Below are 14591 nucleotides of genomic sequence, written 5' to 3' on the forward strand. Positions count from 1 at the left end.
TCACTCTGTGTAATGTCACATATATATAATATGTAATAATAAAAGTAAAAGAGAGAGAAAGAGAAAGAAAAATAAATGGACTCTGTAGATTAGGCAGAAAAATGTCAAACCCAATGCCTTTTGGCTGTTGCAGTGAAATGTGGGAAGACTGTGCCTAAGTCTCCTTTTAGCTCCATGCTTGAGCTAGGAAGGCTAATCCTGCTGAAGGTCATCCTGGAAAGGGCAGTTTCAGCACAGAAAAGCAGGAAGAACCATCCTACGTTCCAGCAAAGATTTGAGAATGAGCCAAGTTCCATCTAACAACAATTGCTCACGCCTCTCTACCCTGCAACATTCCATCATTCATCCTCATCTACACATGGGTCAGATTTACATTTTCAGATCATTTAATTTTGCTGCTTGACTAACATCATCAGAGCCGTATCTTTGTGCTAGAAATTAATTTCAGAGATCACTATTGAACAATATTTGGAATATATAATAAAGCATGCCACAATACCTATATAATACCAAACCTAATATAGTGAAGCTTTATGATATTTATTTAGCCTGCTAACCAAATTCTGATTTATTTGATCCTTTAGTACAAGGGCTTTTATTATGCCTTTCTTGTTTATTTCACACTGAGAAAATCCAAATGGATAGCTGTCCATTTTTATGCCATATTTCCTATGCCTATGCCTTGTAGAGGAAGGATCAATGCTAACCATATAGGCTTGCATATATCTAAAGGATGGTTACTTCCAATCAGTTGCGGCATTTTTCTGTTATAAGTAGTTATCCATACTAGATATCCATATTGGTAAGAGCACATCAAGGGGTACATTTAACTACAGAATTCATCATGGCGAGGCTGGCGCTGTAGCTCAGTGGCAGAGTGCTTGCCTAGCATGCAAAAGGCCCTGAGTATGATTCCCAGCACTGTTAAAAAATATCACTATGACAATGCTTATGGTCACCATCACTTCCAAAAAACAAACACAAATCTCATTCCTTTGACATCACTGGGGCCTGTTCTTCAGACATATCTGACATATCTCAGTGGCTGCTATGCTGCTTTCTCATTCATGTAACTCAGTGCTTAGAGAAGGAAGTTGCATATACTTTTCCTGGCTTTTGCAAGACATTAGGTGAGGCATGCTGCTTACAAGCAAAAGAAACTCAGTGTGAAACCACAAAGCTAATCTCAATCGCAGCCTCACAGCGTCCGGGAACAGAAGGAGGAAGCTGCTCTGATCCATCACTAACCTAAGAAAATGGTGTTCCCTTCCAACCTGTCAATTTCTCACCAACCTGTCAATTTCTCACAATCAGGCAACATTTCCTTCCTTTGGTGCTGATAAACTTCAGGCCATGGTGAGAGAAAAAGAGCAGTCTTGCCTGTAACTATTACTCTTCTCTAAACATTCAATACTGTAGTTCAAAAGCCCAGGCGAATTCTGACTTTGCTTTAAATATCTGATTTTCCATTTAGTGCTGATTTCGAGTGTTCCGAGTTCCTTTCCCAGCCCTGGCGGATCCGCATAAGGGTCTTGTTTATGCATGGCATGATGAGAATAAACTTGATCACCAGCACCGTGCAGGGAATGATGAGCGCTAAGATATAGGTTGAAGGAAGACACCATCTTAGGATCCAAGGACTGAGGAATCTCTTCCCGCCGTATGCCAGCGTGTGGGCTGTGCACAAGATCAGGGTCAAATAACCCAGTTTGGACTATAAGTAAGAAACGAAAATATGTACATTACTATTCTTTACATCATGAAGTTAAACTCTATATTAATTAGTACATAGATTTGTCAATGACCACAAACATTTGAAAGCTATATAGGACAGACACTCTGCTAAGTGCAGAAAAAAGCATTAACCCTTCTTTAGGAGAGTGTTTTATTTAAGGATAAAAGACTATTTATATAAGAGCTATGGTAGCTTTACCTTAATCTGGCTGGATGAAAATTGTCAGGTACAAACTCTTCTGAACTAGAATAGCTAATGTACCTTGCTCTGACCTCCAGTGTTAAAGATCTTTTATTTATACCATTCCTAAAGGTCAGAGATGAATACAGACTCAAGAAGCTCTGAGTTACTATGTGTGACAGATGAAAAACAGATACTAGCTAATTTCTATTGCAGGAAAGAACAATGAGCAAACTCTGCCTTTTTTTGGCATCACTTCTAAAACTTGGTGTTTATTTCTGTCTTAATGCCTTACTTATGGTGTTATCATGAGAAAAATTTGGCTGCATTTAGTCTCTGGGAGAAATCACAAGGCTTGATATTTAGACCTGATTTCAATTACTAATGGTCTTTGTTATTACATTGGTTGACAGTGAACATGCATCACAATCACCTGGAGGGCATATTAAAACAAATCACCTGGTCCATATTCCAGAGCTTCTGCCTAGTATGCCTGGAGCTCTGGGTATCTAACAAGTTCCCAGGTGATGCTGATGCTGTGGGTTCTGGTGCCATACTTTGAAGACCATTGGTCTACAGAAATAGTTACTAACTGCCTTTAATGATGTGTCTGGTGGTTGATAGAGGGAGAAAACCAAATTTCACTCTTGCGAACCAGCAATAGGTCTAGAGTGATTATATCTATTAAATTATGCTTTGAAAGGTTTAAACTTTATTGTAGTATCTGCCTCTCCTTATCAGTAAGTCCTATTATAAGGATAATTTTTAGAAGGTGAAATGTTGTCTTTGGGTTTCTTTTATCTTGGGCATAATATAGCTCCACACAATTCCATAGTTCTTGTGGCTTTTTACTCTCTTGTCTTAGCTGTGGCTCTGGGAGCAGTCAGAAATCTTGGCAAGGTTTCCCCACCAGGATAATCAAACCATTATGAAACCTGCCTGCTTGTACCTAAGTTCAGTGATTTCTAAGGTGAATTTTTTTAATGAGGTTGTTGGGAAAGTGATGAAGTACAATAAAAACTTAGGCCTGGTATGAGCGAAAAAGAATGTTTGTAAATCATGCTCATTTTGCAATATAAAAGACTTTAAATCTTGACATCCTCACCTGGACAAATCGAAACTCCCTCCAGTTCATTGCGTTGCTAACTGATGGCAAGGAAGTGATCCCCAAGAGAACAAACAGAAAAAATCCAAGGATTCCCAAAGATACGTACAAATCGCTAAGCCAGGCTGAAGAAGTACTAAATGGATCCTCTTTCTTGGTGATCACCTAAAGAGAATTATAAGCAATTTAAAAAATGATATATCTTTACAAACTGCTCACACTTTTAAGGGGATCTTGGTGTGGGCTCTTTGCTCAAAACAAATTGTATGGCATTTCTTCTTAATCACTTAAAAATAACTGTAGAATAAACACACTCAGAAATATTATTGGTAGAAAAAGTATTTGGTTCTGTCGGGATTTTATTATAATTCTTGACTCTAGGAATTGTATGAGTTTTAATTTAGGCTATAAATTCTAAAACAAAGTAAACATTTACTTAAACCTTCTTTACCATATGTTTTTTTTTTTTTGTTCCCCAAGCTAAACTTGATGCTCTCAAATGATTATACTAGAACAGAATTCTGTTTTTCAGCTTTTATGCTGATTATTTGCACACACACAGTTTGGATTCTTTTGTGTTGATTATGTCGTAATCTAGCTTAAAGTCTGTAGTACCCCAGAGTGAGAGAAATCAGGCCCTTGTCTGGCAACTCTTACCCAAGAAACTTCCAAGTATTTTTTTTTTTTTTTTTTTTGCGGTCTGTTGATAGAACTCTGACCTACACCACCTACCCTATTTTTTATTCTTTATTTTGAAACAGGATCTCACTGAGTAGCAGAGGGCCTCACTAAGTTGCTGAGGCTGTCTGCGAACTGTAATCCTCTGGTCTCAGCCTCCCGAATGCTGGGATTACTAGCGTGCAGCACTACACCCGGCTTTCCCAGTATTTTTTTTTTTTTTAGGGAAATTTAGGTAGAGAACCCCATAAAAGCTTCATCAATGAGTTATTGCCTAACAATCTTTATTGAAATTGAGGTAAAATTATCAAAACCAGTTATTTCTAAACTAGAACTGACTTATAGCACTTCCTTTGGGAATGCTTAAAGATTCCTTGCACAGATTCTGAGTCCTTTTAACCATGCATAAGATAGTATTTCATATTTGCTCAGAATTGCTCATTTTTCTAGCAATGGAGGACAGCGCCTCCCACAAAGGGGATTAGAAGCGCCCTTTTGTGATTTGTTGGCGTGGCCTAGGCACATGTTTGAGCAGTGTCTGTACTTACAAGCTACCTGGTTTTGACTTACAAAAGAAAGTAGCATGTATAGAAGTCAAAGCCTGAAACACATGGATTCTCACTTATTGATGGCCACCCGAAGCAGGTGTCATTAAGTTTCCTGAGCCCACAATCTGTCAGTTTGTCAGTGTCCCACTGAGCCTTGAGAAGAAAGGTCTAGACCTAAATTAGCCTGAGAATGAACTTTTATTCTCAGTGGTTGTATGGAATCTCAAATGGAGTTATAAAAACAAATAAAACAAAACAACAACGAACCCACATGTGTTTCTAATTCTAGTTACTTTAAAAACTGAAGATGTTTAAAAGAGTGATTTTCCTATACTTTTGAAATGGATTATGACATGGACAGATTCCTCTTTAAGGATTAGGGAAACACAGATAAGTAGATTTACCTGTTTAATTGTTATGTTTCTCAACCTCCATCTTACATAATAACGAATAGGAATCACGAGCGTATAAATTGCATGAAGGAAGGCAAATCCCAGAGCTACCAAGCCCAGCTGCTTTCTGCAGAGCATCCAGTGGTCAAGCCAGTCCGGGAATCTGCGGTATTTGGTACCTCGGTACAGCTGCAAGACGGCAGCAATCACACCAGGGAGGTAAACCAGAGCCAGCAGGATGAGCGCGGTTACTGGAAAAACACGATTCGGGATGGAGATAGCCATGAAAAATGTATTGTCTTTCTTCTCATAAACATAAGGGTAAATGACTTCTCTCACAACGCAGTAGAAAAAGAAGAAGAGACACAGTGCAGCAGATAAATAGAAGGGGAATCTCCATGTTGGAAACAGTTGCAGAGGGTAGTTTTCAATTTCACTGGCGGCCGTGAGAGATCCTTGGTCCAACGGAGTGAGTCCAAGAGTGCGAACAATATCCATCACTCTTTGCTTGGCTTTGCTATCGTTTCCACAGACAAACACCTGGATTAAAAATAAATTCTATCTTTACTCTTTTTCTTTATTTAATAATTATTTTGGAAGTACAGACAAGCACCATTCAGAATAATGACATGTAATAGCAAATTGTTCTTCAAGGATATAGAATTAATGTATCTAACAAGATGACATTTTAAACTTGCACATGTGTACCAGAGAGCCAAGTGCCAGGGGTTTTATCGAGGTTGATTTTAGGCACTTCACGTTAATATGCCTTGGTTCTCTGCGGTGTGATTAGTTTGATCTTTCTTCTGTATTTGTGGGTGCCAGTCACTAATGATTGCTTCTAATCTGAGTGCATAAATGGAACCAGTTTCATACCAGGTAATGGGAGTGGGAAATGATAGACAACATGCTATATTAGTTTCTAAGATTGACAAGAGGTTGCCAGACATTGACCTCACTGGGTTCCAGCATACTAAAAGCTAAAGGCACAGACAGCAGGAAATAAATGCCAGCTGACTAGCTTACGTGGTTCCTGGAACATTTAGAAAAGGGAAATAAGTACTGGACATTTTATTTTGAGATTGTATTTTGCTATCTTTGATGTAAGTGCACATTAATAGATTCACTTTTTAAAGACTGAGTGAAAAGTCATTTAGTCTTACCTGCCGACTTGCATCCAGTGCTCCGGACTGGAGTGCCCAGGCTGAGATGGTATTAAAGGCCTTTACCACGTGGGCGTCTGGCACCAACTGAGCAAGGTATTCTGCATTTGATTCTGGATATTGATTGATTTTGTGGTTGTTACTGACATCTACCAATATTTTCCCTTTGAGGACTTCTTTTAGTTCTGTGAGAAAAGCATAATGCTCTCTGTGGATTGCTACAATTATGATGTCAGACTTCTGGGCAGCTTCTGAATGGCTCAAGACCTCTGTGCCACTGGGCAGCAGGCTGGACATCTCAGGCTTCCGACTTCCATATACAACAGAATAGCCACACTGGAGCATTTTAAGTCCCAGTGATCTTCCAAAATCCCCTGTTCCAAAAATACAGACAGTCTCTTGCTTTTCTGAAGAATTCATGGTAAGAGGAAGTGCAACCGTGCACATTTTTTCCATCACTGAAAAACAACAAGGACACACAAATACAACAAAATGTGAATGTTCCGGGTATGGAAAATTCATGAGCATTATATCCAAGAATTAGTGTAATTAACTGATACTCTAATTTTCTGGTTGTCTCACGTGTATTTCCCCCTAAATTCAGTGAGTAAAATTGTCAAATGTATTTTTGCCAGGTGTTGTGGCACAGTCCTATAATCCTAGGACTTGGGAGACTGAGACAGGAGGATTGCAAGTTTGAGGCCAGCCTCAGTAACTTAGAAGGACACTTAGCAACTTTGTGAGACCATATTTCAAAACAAAACAAAAAATAAAATAAAATAGGGCTTGAGGTGCAGCTTGAAGATAGAATTCACCTAGGTTCAATCCCAGTACCACAAATGTGTATGTGTATATATATGTGTGTTTGTGTATGTGTGTGTCTGTGCAGTTTATTTAACAAAATCACTAGTGAAAATCTTGATATATATAATGTTAACATTTAACATTTATTCTTCATTAATAGTAGAATAACAAACATATTTCTTTAACATACAAAATGTATCTTTTTCATCTAAAATTCAGTATCGAGAATTACAAAAAACATTCTCAATAAAGTCAGAAACCAGAGACATATGTCTGTTATGACCACTTTGATTATTTCTGTTCTAAAAGTTCTATTTAACATAACTAGACCAGATAATGTATTTAGAGGTCTGGAAATCCTAAAAGGGTTGCAGATGGTCAAAGTGAACTTGGAAACTCCAAGAAAGCCAAGAGGAGAGCTGTCATACTTACAAAAACAGTTCAACATTTCATCTTGGAACCCAGTTAAAATCAACATTCATATTATATGCCCCAAACTAACCAGTTAGAAGACTTAATAGAAAAAAGGGTCCTACTTATGGTGGCAACAAAACAGGGACAATAGCTAATAAGGGAGTAAGATGCATGACAGATCTGGATGAAGAAAATTTTAAATGCTCTTCAGAATCAGAGAAGATTAACATAAATGGGAATGTACAACATGTTCTTGGATGGGGAAGCTCAGCCTCACAGAGATGTCAGTTTTCTCTAATTTAATATAAGGTTAAACTTTAAAGTAAGATAATTAATGGGAAGCTAGTTTTATTAAATATTAAAATTTACAAAGCTAAAATGTTAATGTGGTACTGACAAAAGAATAGAAAAAGACTCATTGGAATAGAGTAAAAGAAATTAGAAATATACCCAAACATATGATAAAGATGGTAACTCAAGTTAATGAAAAAAAGATGGATTATTAAGTAGCTAATATTGGGACAATTCAATGGCCAGTTGGAAGAAATAAAAATGGACTCTATACTTCATGTTCCACCCAAAGGTAAATTTGAGATATACTAAAAATTTAATTTTTTGAAAAACGAAACTATAATAGAACTAGAGGCAACCATGATAAATTCTTCTATAATTTTAGAGGAAAGTCCTCTTTGAACATCATATAAAACATTAAAGAGTAGATGCACAAATATGATTACATAAAAATCAATAATTCCCGCAAAGCTAAAGGAACTGTGAACAAAGCCAAAAGATAATCAACAGACCAGGAAAAAGGGTATTAATACAAACTAATAAGGAAACAAACCAAAATTGTCCGTTAGAAAATCAAGCAAAGGATGAGTTGATAGTTTGTTTTAAGAAATATAAAATATTTTGAATGTAGTAAAAGATCTTTAATTTTAGCCAAAATAAAAACAAATGAAATTAAGAACTACACTGAGATATTTATATGAACCAATGACTATATTACTTCTTAAATATTTATGAGATTAAATACAAACAAATTTCTATGATGCCATACAATAATCTAAGTTACTTTATTATTTTGAAGAATATCATTTCTCCTTTCAGAATTGATTTTTTCTTCAAATTCTTCTCAACATTTAATCTTTCAGTTAATTATTCTTTGGAGGAGGTTCTCTCTTTTTCAAGGATGTGTCTGTCCTCAGTGCTAAGGAAGGTACAATTTACCACAATCTACCAATACTTGTTGAAGAACTTCAGCAGGGTGGAATACAGGTTGCAAGTAGTAGGGCTGATTATGTGTCCCAGGCCCGGTGTGAGATAAAGAAGCTGAGTGACTGAAGAGTAAGCAAAGAACAAGAGAAAGGGAGAAGAAAAGAGAAGTGGAGGAAGTAAGTAGATTATGCCTTTTACTCAGATGTTAAAACTCACTGAATTTGATGTGGAATTTTCAAACCAAGCATAGTCACTATTCAGTTCTTACACTGTGAGTGTCACACAGATGGCACAGCTTACATGTCTTTTACTGAGGTTTCAGAAATCTGCCCTTTCCCCTTTAGCTTATGAAAAATGCCTGCATTCTTACCTGAGCTTAACCAAAGTTGCATACTTGTACTACAAGCTGATCATTCAGATATTTGTAGGAGGGCTGAAGTCATGGGACAAAAAAGGGACAAAAAATACAGGACTTTCCTGTACTTCTACAGATACTCTGAATAATCTAATTAAATATAACAAATGAATCATTTCTTTTTTAAATTTTTTTATTGGTGTATGGTAGTCATACATCTTAGTGGAGTACAAGATGGTATAGGCATACATGCACACATCACCCAATTAGCCCTTAAACTAGCTGGGGATGTCCTGAATTGGTGATAGAGAAACATCCATGATAATCAGAGATCTTCATACAGAAGCACAGCTGTGCCCATGAGAAATTCTTAATAGCATCTACAAATGCAAGCAATTTAAATTGTACAATATTAAACACTTAACAACTATTTTTATAACTCAAACCTCAAACTGCTTATCAACTGATTCTTTAATTATTCTGTCTTGCAGAATTGAATCATTTTTCTTTGTGTGTGTGTGTGTGTGTGTGTGTGTGTGTGTGTGTGTGTATGTGCTTGCTTCCTGGGGATTGAACCCAGGAACATTCTACCTGTGAGCTACACCCCCAGCCCTATTCTGTTTTTTTTTTTTTTGTTTGTTTGTTTTTTTTAACAGTCTCTCTAAGTTGCTGAGAACTTGGCTGCATATTTTACCTTAATATATTCTTATTTTTTTTTCATTCTGGATGAACTTCTACAAGCAAATTATAGACTTGGTGAAGTTTCCAATGTCTTACAATGAGATAAACTGGTTGCCTTAATAGAAATACACTATATTTGTTAGATTGTTGGTTACTCTGTGCAAGAGTGATCATTTTTTGGCCACATCAAGCTCCAAGGTTGATAACTTTTTTTGGCCACATCAGGTTCTATTCTGTGCTCAGTTTCCACTGCCTAACAGAAACTCAGTTTTGAACCCCACATCTTGTATCTTTTGACTCTTTCTCTGAGGCATCGTAGCGACTTGTGTCTGTTTAGCAGTGAGAAGTGTACAACCCAAGGAGCCGCCATACAGCCAGGGGGAGCAGCACTCCATGAATAAGCGCATTTTTCTTTTTTTTTGGCACACAGTTCTGACCCATTTCATAAGGCTCCTCGCACATCCCAGGGGAACAGAGCATCGTCATCTGCAGCACCAGCCAAACTTGCACTTGTACTGCATCTTTCCCATGGTCCCCGCTCATCCCCTCTGACGCTCGCTCTCAGCACTCTAGAACCACCATCCTAACAAATTATTTGTGCACAAGACTTTGTCAAGGTTCTGGTTTCAAGATAACACAGACAAGTTACCATAATTGGGATGATGAAATAAATAACATAAAAAATGAGCAATTTGGGGAAGGAATTTAATTCTGAACTCTTGGGGGAAAAAATCTTAAGAATAGACATTCACAGAAATGGAATGTATGCATGCTGTAGCCACAAGAGAGATCGAGTGGAGGATGCATTTTACAATAAGTACTAAGTAAAGAAGGCTGTCACACCCATGCCAGGCATAGCTGTAACTCAGAATAGCTATGTGTAAACCTGCATTTATGGAGGTAATAAGGTTTATTTTCAGTCTTAAAAACAAGTTTCCTAGATGCACAAAATAGAGAAAATAGTATAAAAAAAGGTAAATAGGAAGACTACTTATAAAATAGTTAAAAATAAAATAGTTAAAAATAACCAAGTCTTCTCCTCTCCTTCCTTCAGCCCAATGTGTGTTCCACAACCTCAGTTATGCAGCAGGACACACCACAGAAATATGCGTTGGACAATTTCCAGAACCAGTTTACCTCCTAAGCAGCCATCTCTCAAAGAGGCTTCTCTTAGGAGGGCCAAGGAAGGTAAAGTGATCCCCCAGGACTGTTTGTATAGATTAGGGATTAGCACTCAGTGACGCAAATGCAAAGGTGGCAACTGAAGGTCATGGAGACAGCTGTGAATGAAAGGTGTGTGTGTGTGTGTGTGAGAGAGAGAGAGAGAGAGAGAGAGAGAGAGAGAGAGAGAGAGAGAGAGAGAGAGGTGGGGGGGAGAGTTAGTTTTCTTAGTTTTCTTGCTCACTGCGTCCCTCTGTCTTCAGGGATGGTCCCAGTCAGGCCTCCCAAGAGGATGTGAGGGCCAGTTTGTCTTGCTGTCTTGTGTTGATTCTCCTCTCACCCCAACAAAGATCAGAGACTCCAAGCCACTTCCACTTTTTGAAGATTCCAGCATATTCAAAACATGGAAATGTCCAAACAAGGTTTAAAAATCATATATTTTAAATGCTTATACCTAAAAAAATCACTGCTTATAAAATCCAAACTTTTTTACTTGAAATAATAATTGTAGATTCATTGGCAGTTGTAAAGAGAGTTACAAGAGGTCTTCATCCACTCCTCACCCAATTTCCTCCATTGGCTACATTTATACAACTATAGAACAATGTCCAAGCAGGACAACAGTACTAGTGCAGTGTACACGCACATTTCCATGTCATTTCATCTTGTGCAGATTGACACACTCAGCAGTGTAATCATTACCATGGAGTTAGTTCCCTCTGGTGCTCTACCTCTATAGCTGTACTCGCCAGCCTCCCTACTTTCCACCCGGCCCTGAAATCTCATGACTACAAACTCTACAATTTTGTCATCTTTGAGAATATTATATAGAGGAAGTCACACAGTGTGTAAACTTTTTGAGATTGGCATTCTGTTTGTTTTTACTTTGCATGGGGCCCTTAGGATTAATCCAAGTTTTGTGTATTAATTATTTCATATTATTGTGGAGTAATATTACATGATACAGATATACTGCCATTTGTTTAGCTCTTGTTTTTTAGGGGGGATTGAACTCAGGAACATTCTAACTCTGATCTATATCCTCAGTCTTTTATATATTTATTTTTATGTTGAAACAGGGTTTCACAAAATTGTTGAGTTTGGCCTTGAACCTGCAATTCTGTCTCAGCCTCCCAAGTACTGGGATTACAGGCATGTGACACCTCTTGCCCAGCTGTTTAACTATATATATATATATATATATATATATATATATATATATATGCATATTAATTGAACCCAGGGCTTCATATTTGCTAAGCAGACACTCTGCTACTGAGCCACACCTCCAGCCCTGTTTCACTCTAATGTAGGACATTTTGGTTGCTTTCAACTTTGATTATTGCAAATAAAGCTGCTATGAACATTCATGCACAGGATATGTGTGACAATAAGTTTCTATTTGAGATAAAGTTCCAGCAGGGTAATTGCTGGGTCATATGGTATGATGAGTGTGTGCTCAGCTTTACATGAAATCACCATCCTGTTTTCCTGAGTGGCTGCACTATTTTACATATACTACTAGCAATTTATGAGTAATAATATTTTTATTTGAGCTATTCTGATATTTCATTATGGTTTTAATTTGCATTTCCCTAATGCCTAATGATGTTTAACATATTTTTATGTGCTTATTTGTCATTTGTATGTCCCTTCTGGTGAGATATCTCTTCATGTCTTGCCCATTTTTTAACTAGACTTTTACTTTTACTGTTGAGTTTTGAGCATTTTTTTACTTTAGATATTTAATTTTCAAGTATATTCTTCCAGCCTATCATTTTTTTCCTTCACATCTTAACTGGGTTGTTCACACAAAAGCAGTTTTAAAAGTTGTTGATAAACCGGGCGTGGTGGTGCACGCTTGTAATCCCCGCACTTGGGAGGCTGAGACAGGAGGATCGCATGGGTTCGAAGCCAGCCTCAGCTGCTTAGTGAGGCTCTCAGCAACCTAGTGAGACCCTGTTTCCAAATAAAATATAAAAAAGGTCTGGGAGTATAGCCTGGAGGTAGAAAGCCTCTGGGTTCCTTCCCCAGTACCACCCCCCAAAAAAAAAAAAAAAAAGTTGTTGATAGCCAGGCATGGTGGCACATATTTGTAATCCCTGCACTTGGTAGGCTGCGGCAGGAGGATCACAATTCGCAGCCAGCCTCAGCTACTACTTAGTGAGACCCTTTGCAACTCAGTGAGACCTTGTTCCAAAATAAAGAATAAAAATATGTAATCCCCATGCTTGGGAATCGGAGACAGGAGGATCACGCAGGTTCGAAGTCAGCCACATTGGCTTAAGAGACCCTATTTCCAAAAATAAAAAAGCATAAAATAGGTCTGGGAGTGTAGCCCGGAGGTAGAAGGGTTTCCAGGAACCCCAGTACCACCAAAAAGAAAGAATAAAAAAAAAAAATAAAGAATAAAAATAGGGCTGGGAGTGTAGCTTGGTGGTAGAAAGCCCCTGGGTTCCATCCCCAGTACTGCAAAACAAACAAACAAAAAAGTTGTTGATAAAGCCAATTTATTGATTTTTTATAGAATTATGCTTTTGATATCTAAAAAAATTTTATAGAGCCACAGGTACTAATTTTTTTTTTTTTTTTTTTGGTGGTACTGGGGTTCCTAGAAGCCCTTCTACCTCCGGGATACACTCCCAGACCTATTTTTACATTTTCATTTTTGGAAACAGGGTCTCCTAAACCAGCGCGCGCGGCTGGCTTCGAACCTGCGCGAGCCTCCTATCTCCGCCTCCCAAGCGCGGGGATTACAAGCGTGCGCCACCACGCCCGGCCTAAATATTTTTCTAAAAGTTTAATCCTTACATATAAATCTATGATGAATTTGAAGTTAATTTGTACAAAGTGTAAAGTTTAGGTCAAGATTTACTTAGGTTTTTTTTTTTTTTTATCAATATTAGCTTTCCTACCATTTGTTGAAAGTACTACCCTTATTCTATTGGATGGTTTTGCACCTTTGTCAAAAATCAATTGTCCATGTAGGTGTGGGTCAATTTCTTGGTTCTCTATTCTGTTCCATTGATCTATGTACATGTCCCTCTGCCAATACTGCACAATGTTTATGGCTGTAGCAATATAATAAATCTTAACATTGGTTAGAGTGATTTTCCCTACTATATTATTTTGAAAAACTATTACAGATATTCTAGCTCCTTTTCCTTTCTATAGAAGTTTTGGAATAATCTAATATATATACATATGTATATAATTTTTAAATGCTATACTTAGAAAAAAAAACCAATGCTTTAAAATATTCCAAAGACATAATACAAATTAATTGATTTAAAACATTTTTTTAAATTTTTGGTGGTACAGGGTGTGGAATCCAGGGGCTTTTCTACCTTTGGGCCACACTCCCAAACCTATTTTATACTTTATTTGGAAACAGGGTCTCACTAAGTTGCTGAGAGCCTCACTAAGTAGCTGAGGCTGGCTTTGAACCTTGTGTGATCCTTCTGTCTCAGCCTTCCAAGTGTGGGGATTACAGGCATGTACCACCATGCCCAGCAAATTAATTGATTTTTTTTTTGTGGCACTGGGGTTCCTGGAAACCCTTCTGCCTTCAGGCTACACTCCCAGACACCTATTTTTTATATTTTTATTTGGAAACAGGGTCTCTTAAGCCAGCGAGGCTGGCTTCGAACCTGCGCAATCCTCCTGTCTCCGCCTCCCAAGCGCGGAGATTACAAGCATGCTCCACCACGCCTGGCAAATTAATTGATTTTTAAATATATAGAATAGGCTGTATTAAAATATGAATTCATATAAAAGCATAGCAGGAGTGTGTCGATAGCTAATAAGTGGATACAAGTTTAAAGTTATATGATATGCTATGATCTCTATTTATTTATTTATTTATTTATTTTGTGGGTCTGGGGATGGAACCCAGGGGCATTCAACCTCTGAGCTACACCCCCTGCCCTATTTTTTATTCTTTATTTTGAAACCGGGTCTCACTGAGTTGCAGAGCATCTCACTAAATAGCTGAGGCTGTTCTTGAACTGCGATCCTCCGGTCTCAGCCTCCCAAATGCTGGGATGACAAGCGTGCGCCACTATGCCCGGCAGCTGTGATCTCATTTAGATGTAAACTGAAAATCAAATTTTGACTTTTTTTGTGCATTGGTAGGCTGGAACCAAATGGTGTTTTTT

General features: G+C 37.8%; 1 protein-coding gene across 1 annotated transcript; it reads right to left on the minus strand.

Annotated features, from left to right (window-relative positions):
- Window positions 1–1450: 1450 nt before the first annotated feature.
- On the minus strand, window positions 1451–6257 carry STEAP4 (STEAP4 metalloreductase; the record flags this gene model as incomplete). Its single annotated transcript, XM_080701035.1, has 4 exons — window positions 1451–1714; window positions 3021–3185; window positions 4651–5178; window positions 5802–6257. 4 exons carry the CDS (start codon window positions 6255–6257, stop codon window positions 1451–1453), a joined length of 1413 nt encoding a protein of 470 aa, XP_080557161.1.
- Between the last annotated feature and the right edge of the window lie 8334 nt (window positions 6258–14591).

This window comes from Muscardinus avellanarius (genome assembly GCF_963383645.1).
Source record: "Muscardinus avellanarius genome assembly, chromosome: 9".
Taxonomy (NCBI): Eukaryota; Metazoa; Chordata; class Mammalia; order Rodentia; family Gliridae; genus Muscardinus; species Muscardinus avellanarius.